Source organism: Cryptosporidium hominis (genome assembly GCF_000006425.1).
Source record: "Cryptosporidium hominis TU502 chromosome 4 CHRO014123, whole genome shotgun sequence".
In the NCBI taxonomy this organism is placed as follows: domain Eukaryota; phylum Apicomplexa; class Conoidasida; order Eucoccidiorida; family Cryptosporidiidae; genus Cryptosporidium; species Cryptosporidium hominis.
In genome coordinates this window covers 1-7,651 of record NW_667106.1, presented here as the reverse complement: position 1 = coordinate 7,651, position 7,651 = coordinate 1, and the positions used below count along the sequence as shown (strand labels likewise).

The 7,651-nt window shown below is 28.7% G+C and overlaps 3 protein-coding genes across 3 annotated transcripts; 2 read left to right on the top strand and 1 right to left on the bottom strand.

Annotated features, from left to right (window-relative positions):
• Positions 1–52: 52 nt before the first annotated feature.
• On the bottom strand, positions 53–3,364 carry Chro.40316 (hypothetical protein). The annotated part of the gene is made up of 1 exon (XM_660755.1): positions 53–3,364. One exon carries the CDS (start codon positions 3,362–3,364, stop codon positions 53–55), a length of 3,312 nt encoding a protein of 1,103 aa, XP_665847.1.
• A 341-nt stretch (positions 3,365–3,705) lies between these two features.
• Positions 3,706–4,698, top strand: Chro.40317 (hypothetical protein). The annotated part of the gene is made up of 1 exon (XM_660754.1): positions 3,706–4,698. One exon carries the CDS (start codon positions 3,706–3,708, stop codon positions 4,696–4,698), a length of 993 nt encoding a protein of 330 aa, XP_665846.1.
• A 1,466-nt stretch (positions 4,699–6,164) lies between these two features.
• On the top strand, positions 6,165–6,698 carry Chro.40319 (ribosome biogenesis protein nep1). The annotated part of the gene is made up of 1 exon (XM_660753.1): positions 6,165–6,698. One exon carries the CDS (start codon positions 6,165–6,167, stop codon positions 6,696–6,698), a length of 534 nt encoding a protein of 177 aa, XP_665845.1.
• The last annotated feature ends 953 nt before the right edge of the window (positions 6,699–7,651 follow it).

Sequence of the window (7,651 nt, the reverse complement as noted above, 5' to 3'; positions counted from 1 at the left end):
GGTATTGAGAAATATACTACTGTTCGAGTATTGTTATTATAAGTAGTGAGTTCTATTCCAATTGTATGAATAAAGCTTTAAAAAAGGAATAGAGTTCGTACAGATAAAAATTTCTTACCAAAATTAAATATAACTGTCCAAGAAGTGAAGCTTGGACTATATTCAATTGTCTTATAAATTCATTCCATTCTTCTTTGACCTCTGTTGGAAAATGTTTTTCAAGGTTTCCAACCATTATTGTATTTTTTAATGTTGAATAAATGCAATGCGTGTATAAATAGAATAGTTTTCTTATTCTTTCTTGAGATTCTATCTTGATGAAGCGTAGCTTTTCGACGTTTAAGTTGAAGGAAATATCGATATTTATTATATATGGCTCCAATGAAGACAGTATTTTGCTAAACTTTGTAACTTCTTTTGTAATAATGTGTTTTTCTCTGTTTTTTATTCTTTCACTTCTAGAGAATATTCCTTTTATTGCGCTTGCAATATTTTTAAAGAACGCACTTGGCCCCTTTGAGTTTATAATGAATGGAAATTCTTTAACTGTACTCTCAAAACTACTAATACTACCTAATAAAAAGTCGTATAAGCATTCAGAGTTTTTCATATCATTTATATAAGGTACTAAGGAGTTTCTTGCAATGCCACTAAAAATTAACATATTTTCTAATAAACTCTTTAAAGTGTAAAGCTTTGAAGATAAATTTTTAAATACAACTTTATTTCCATTTAAGTTGTGGATGGTCCAAATTTCATCAAACAGTGAGCTAATCTCGTAATATATTTTTCTCTCAGCATTATCAACATTGACGAACTGTTTCTGTAATAAACTAAAAAGCTCGTCAATTTGTATTATTTCAATCACCTTATTGAACAACTTACATCCAATAAATTCAGTTTCCTTCAAAGATAAGATGTTGTTCTTTAAATTGCATCTATCATCCTTCCCAAAATCAAAGCGGTAATTTTCGTCTATTAGTTTTTTTGTAATAGCAGTCTTTAGTGACGTTCTTCCGAGATTTTTCAGAGTCTTATACAAAAAAATAGTAAAAGTATTAATTACAATTAACTCATCTCTGTTATTGTAAATTCTAAGTGCAGTTGAAAATAAAATTTTGTTCTTAGTATGGTAATTTGAACCATCATTAATGGTATATCTTCTTTTAATAAATATATTTCTTGAAAACGAAATCAATTTATTCAATAGCGATATTTTTGAACGCAGCTTATTTACTGTCATTTTTAAATTACTACCAGCAATATCGAATAAATATGGGCCTAAAGAAACTGTAATAGGTATAATTGGGTAAGATGCATCATTTAACTCTCCAACTATTGACTTCTCCAAAAAAAAGTATCTATCATTGAAAATAAAGCTTATAAGTTTTATTTTGAACTTTTCAAGATTTAAAATATAATAATCTGTTAGCTCTAATAATTCATTTAGTCTAGAATTTATTTCCTCCATCTTTATTCTAATTATCTTGACTAATCCCATTATTACTTGAAACTGTGATAAAAATTTAGTAAAAGAATTTTTAAAGTTAATTTTTTCATTAACTTTTGATGCACTAACTCTCTCTCTTATTCTTTCAAATAATGAATTTCTTGTAGAAATCAATATTTTTCTTAAAAAATTCTTTGTTAGTTCATACCTATACTGAAGTGAAACTTGCTTACTTATTTCCAAACCTAAATTATTTTTGCAGTAAATGTATTTTACAAAAATGCTTGTGAATGTGTTTTGATCAAAATAATCGTTAGTTATCACTTCTCTATGAAGTTTTTTACATTTTTCACTTAAAATATCAGTGTGTTTTTCTTTCAAACTTTGGATTGTTAAATTAATCAAATTTTTATCTCCATATGTTCCTAATATTATTGCTACTGACATTAACGAGTTACTTAGTTTTGTAATAGATCCTAACAAAATTTCATTTTGTGAAAAATTCATTGAATCTATAATAATGTTATAAACTCGAATAGTTTCTTCGATTATATTCATTTCAGCAGGATTTAATTCTAATGAATTTGTAATGGATTCCATAAACTTTAGTTCAATAGAGTTATTAATATCCGATTCTTTTTTGGAGTAACGGTTAAAAAAAATATTATCACTTAAATCCAATTCAGAATTGAGCTTTATTCTCTGTTGTAAATTAAGCCCAATTCTAAACTCTTCATAAAGTTTCAATTTAAAGGCCTTCCAAGAAATACTAGGTTTTGGAGGAGTGTAATGAGAACTGTTAGGGTGTTTTTCAATAACAAAATGATTCCATACTGATAATAAAAACTTATTTAATTGGTAAATGTGCGAATGAATTTCTTCCAACCACCTAACACCAAGTATTGACTCACGCGAAATTCCAACTTCTACATATTGACATTGAATTCGAGAATATAGAGTCAAAAAAATAGAGAAACAGAAAATACACGAGCCATTAACATCCCTTTCTCCAAAAAAATCCATACACTCATAATTCTCTTTCTCTTCAAGCCGATTCTCATTTAATTTATTTAGAAGTTTATTCGGATGCTTGATTATTGAGTAAAAATTGATATCAGAAAAAATGGAAGGCTCGTCTTTAGAGTCAGGGGATATAGATGCTAATGAGACAGCTAAAGAAACTGTTTCAAGTACATATCGTGAATAACCCCTTGCAAAGGAAGCCATCTGTAATGCTTCCCATTGTACATGCTTAATATCAGAACTATTTGAATAAAATTTTAACAGTTCAATATTATTACTTATTGATGTGCAAATTAAAGCAAACTCGTACGATATTTTTCGAATTTCAGGAACCAAATTTAAAATAGTGTTATTAATCACTTTCCAAGGAATAACGGAAATAGTTCTATTAATTTGATCTAAATCAGGAATTAGATTAGAAATCAAATGATTATTTGTTGATACATTAATATCTTCATTACTTGTTTCAAATATTATATCAGAATTACAATTTGTTGAGTGAATGGGAATTGAATGGATTGTCACACCATTTGTTGAAAATGGTGCAGAAATATTTGATTGTGCAGAGAATGAAGAAATAAACGACTCCATAAACAATACGTCATCATCAATTAAACTTTTGCTGAAATTTTTTGAGTTCGTCAAATTTGCAGCTGAATCATATGATTGGTCATTATAATTTTCAAGGAGATTAATATGCTCTCTTATACTTTTTATTGTATTGAGTTCTGTATTTGAAGTAATGCCAACTTCAAAGTATTTAACATCAGCATTATTATATAAATTCTTTTCAGATGAGTATTTTGTTTTTCTATTTCTTCTGCAATAGCTAGCTGTTAGATTTAAATATATCACTAATATCGAAAGGATGAGCTCTTTTATTTTAAACATAATAAAATTCTATTAATTGAAATTGAGAATTGATGGCGCATTCGGCAAAGATTAAAATCTTGACAATTTTTTAGTGGAACATAATCTAACGAGAGAATTAAAAGTGAAAGCTTATATTTCATACAACTCTTCTACTTACGATATTGTCGATAAAGCCTATTTTTTAACTGTTAAACTTTTAATTTTTTTTCTTTTTCTTCAAATTTTTCCAGTGTGAAACTTGTGTGAATCAACGCTTATCGTATCATTGCTTAAAAAAAAAATAAAATATTCGAATCTAGTTATATTGAACGTTAGGGACATGGTTTTTATTATCATCCCCCTATATTGGTATTATTACAATGAATTCAAATGTAGGTAGTGAAAGAAAAAATGTAGAATTGAATTTTGCAAATAATAATCTATCAAACAATAACTCTTCTATCGAAGATTCAATTAATCTTCAAGATCAAAATAATCACGACAATTTTTTTACGGAAAATATTACTATTTCAGATTCGGAAGACAATATTTCACTTGAATCAAATTTTTCAGAGAATTCTATTCATAAGCTTGATTCTACCGAAAAAACAAGAATTTATGTGCCACTTTCAATTGAAACTAAAGACGACAATGCATTCTTTTCAAATAAAAGTAAAAGCTTGAAAGATTCCAAAAATCAAACCAAAATTTTATTAAAGCAAAATGCTGATTATATACAAAGTTCTGAGAAAAGACTTAAGAAAAATAGAAAATACAGAATAAAAAAAGATGCAATAAACACGGAATTTGAAGAAAAAGAAAAGAAACATAATAAAAAGTCATCATTTTGTTGTTGCCTACAGACGGAAGACAACAAAAAAAATAAAAATTCCACCGAAGATCAGGCTCCCAAATTGAATGATTTTACGGAGGTCAAATTACAAAATGCAAAAGTAAAAGAGCCTACCGAACAGAAGTCTCTAGAAGACAAACCTAAGAATACAAAAGATATTGGGCACAAAATCAACAAAATTCAGTTAGAGAAGGAACTTGAAAAAAAGCCCCAGTTCATTGAAACTAGACTTAATATTGTTAATGAAAAGAGCCCAAAAAGCAAAAGCCTAGAAAATATTTACAAAATATTTGAATATAAAATGAATATTGAAATCCCGAAATTCAATGACTCAATGGATTTGGGGTTCTTGTCAAAAAGATTCGGAGAGAAAGAAACCAATCAAAATAAACCATCATCTGTAAAATTTCCAAATTTTTATGAAAAGACAATTACTGAAATTATATCCGATACTCTTAGTTGGTATGAAATGTATAAATTAAATAGAGTAAAAAGACTAGAGGGAATCTTGGATAGTTGAGATCGTCTGTAAATTTTGTCCCTAAGTCATATTTATCTGGAAGTTTGGTATTTACAATCAAGTTATTTTAATGTACTTTTTTGCGATCCATTAATATCGCCTACTGCCGCAAAAAGACATTTCAAAAAATAACACTATGGAATCAATCGAGTTAAAACTAGCGAATAAATAAACTGACTTTTACGATGATTAAGAAATATATTAATATTGTAGCCAAAAATGGAGTGAATATTGGCAAAGAAATCATTTGGATTGGTATTACAACTACTATTACTCTGTGTGTCCCCGTTCTCTATTACTATGAAAAAGAGTGTCAAATGTATGAAATTCACGCGAAAATGCTGCAGGGATAAAATAGAATTTATTCTAAAAAATTAATATATTCCTAGTAATTCTTCCATCTCACTACAAATTTTTGTGCAGCAAATGTACGAAGGCATACTAATATCAGATAACGATATGTAATGAGTAAATTTCGAAGTAAATTGGCCACAGCTATTATTAATCGCTGAAGCTCCAATAACAAAATTAATGCTATCTGCTCCGTTGCGAATTTTAGTTGCAATCTCATTTCTACAAAACTCTTGAAGGCTTACCTTTTTTGCCATTCTGGAAAGTCCAACAACTACTTTGCTATTTGAAAGATATTCTTCTATAGAACTATTTAATAAAGAGATGAGAACTGTATTTTCTTCGTCTGGAAGCTTAAGCTCTCCATTTGGAGAGGATAAAAATTCAGAAAAAACTTTGCTGAATACCTTAAAAGATCTTGGAACACGGAATTTCGGGCTTACCCTAATCAATTTACCATCTAAATTCAAAATCAAAATATCTGAAAGACAGCCCGACTTGCATAATGGGCTGTCAAGTAGCATTAAAAGCGAGTTATGGATTATATCAGGACGAAATTCATTGGTATCAATTAATCTCACGTCTCTCTCGAGTACTTTTTCTTCTGTTAGGAGCTCTTTTTTCCCATTATTTTTATTTACAAACAATGAACTATTTTTCCAGAAAGTAAATAATTTTATAGAGTATGTCTAATAACTTACGCATCAATTAGAATAATATTTATCCTAATACTTGCCAACTTGGAACTCGTTGATAATTGTTTCCTAATTTTATTACGCTTAATAAGCGAATCCATTTAAATTGCGAAAAAAAAAAGAAAAATTATTTATCCGTTAAAAGCGCCCTCTACTTTGTTAGAAAATGAATTCAAATATAATTAATGTTCCAAAAGACCTTTCTGAATGGAAGGATAAAGAGAGGGTATTTATTTTGCTTGATCGGGCGTAAGTTATTTCAATGTAATTTGTAATTAATGATTTAACTTTGTTAGATTTTTGGAACTATATGAGAAGAAAGATAAATCTCTCGAGTTGCTGAACGGAATTGACCATCCGAAAAAAAAAATAGAGGAATACTGTTCATTGTATTCATCCAAGATATTTTCAAAGGAAGAAATGATTTTGAATATTAGGCCAGATATATTGCATCAGTGCCTGCTTTCACTACTGGATTCTCCACTGAATAAGAGCGGAAGATTATTAGTATATATTCGCACTATGAGTAATGTATTAATCGAAGTGAACCCACAGCTTTCTGTCCCAAGAAGCTTTAAAGAGTTTTCTTCATTAATGGTCAACTTACTAGTCAAGCGTAAAATTACTGCAGTTAATGGAAATACTTCTTTGATGAGAATAGTTAAGAATGATATCGATAAAATCCTGCCTGTGGGAGGAAAAAAATACGGGCTTTCACTTAATGGTACTCAGAAGAGCATTAAGGCTCTGATTAATGAATTATATTCAAGTGAAGACTCCAAAATACGCAATAGTTCAGTAACATTTGTGGTCGGTGCGGTCGCTTATGGCGATCCAATACAGAGTTGTGATTTTATAGAAGAAATAATTAGTATTAGTTCATACCCACTATCTGCAGCGCTTTGTTGTTCAAAAATTTGCAATGAATTCGAATATTTGTGGAAGATTTGCTAGCCGCACTTGATAACTTAAAGTTGATAAACAACTTCCATAATGAATATTTATTGCAGATTTATTAATTTGAGTTTTATTTTCAAATAAGTTAGTTGTTAGAATTATTTAACATTTTTTCGATTTAATTAAATGCGGTATGTTGTGGGCAATTGCAATTTTTTGTTTACAAAACTTTAAATGATGATAAATGGTTGACTTAGGAAGATGAACAAAGAATCGCACTTAAACTCGAATGAACATTTATCCAATATAAAAATCTTGAGCCCTCATTTCAAAAAACTTAAAACTTTTAATAGCCTCCAAAATCAAGAAAAAAAAGTATATCGCATTATTTCCAGATTTATAAGTAATAATGAAGTTACTTATCCGTTATCTCAACTGACTGAGTTTTTTGAAGATTATAACGCGGAAGAACTATCATGGAAGAAGTGTTTCACGATGCTCTGCCTTTTTCTTGACCATCAAATAATTAGAGGTTTTTATCAACATACCGAGCATAAAAAGCGAAATGCTGGCTGCTTTCTTGATTTTTTTTGTAAAAAAAGTGAACAGGAATTCCTAATAGCGACAAACAATGAAAGAGAGAGCTCTCAATCAAATAAAAAAAGATTGCATAATAACATGGAGGATAAAGAAAACTTATATCCGAAAAAAAAGATAAAAAGAAATGAGCATTTTGAGGAGTTACCACTTGAAAATAATCATGAATTGTTCAACATATATCTACTAAATAAGCTGGAAAATGTCAAAAACCTATATAACCAAACATTCAAAAACATTTCAAAAGAAACGGAAATATCGGATGATTCTATAATCATGGAAAAATCTTTTTATGACTTAATTGGACTTAAATATACATATTATACAACTTCATTTTTTAACAGCTCATCAATGAATGTTAAAAAAATCATAATAGATAAAAATTTGAGTGATAATATTGAAGTTTTTGATAA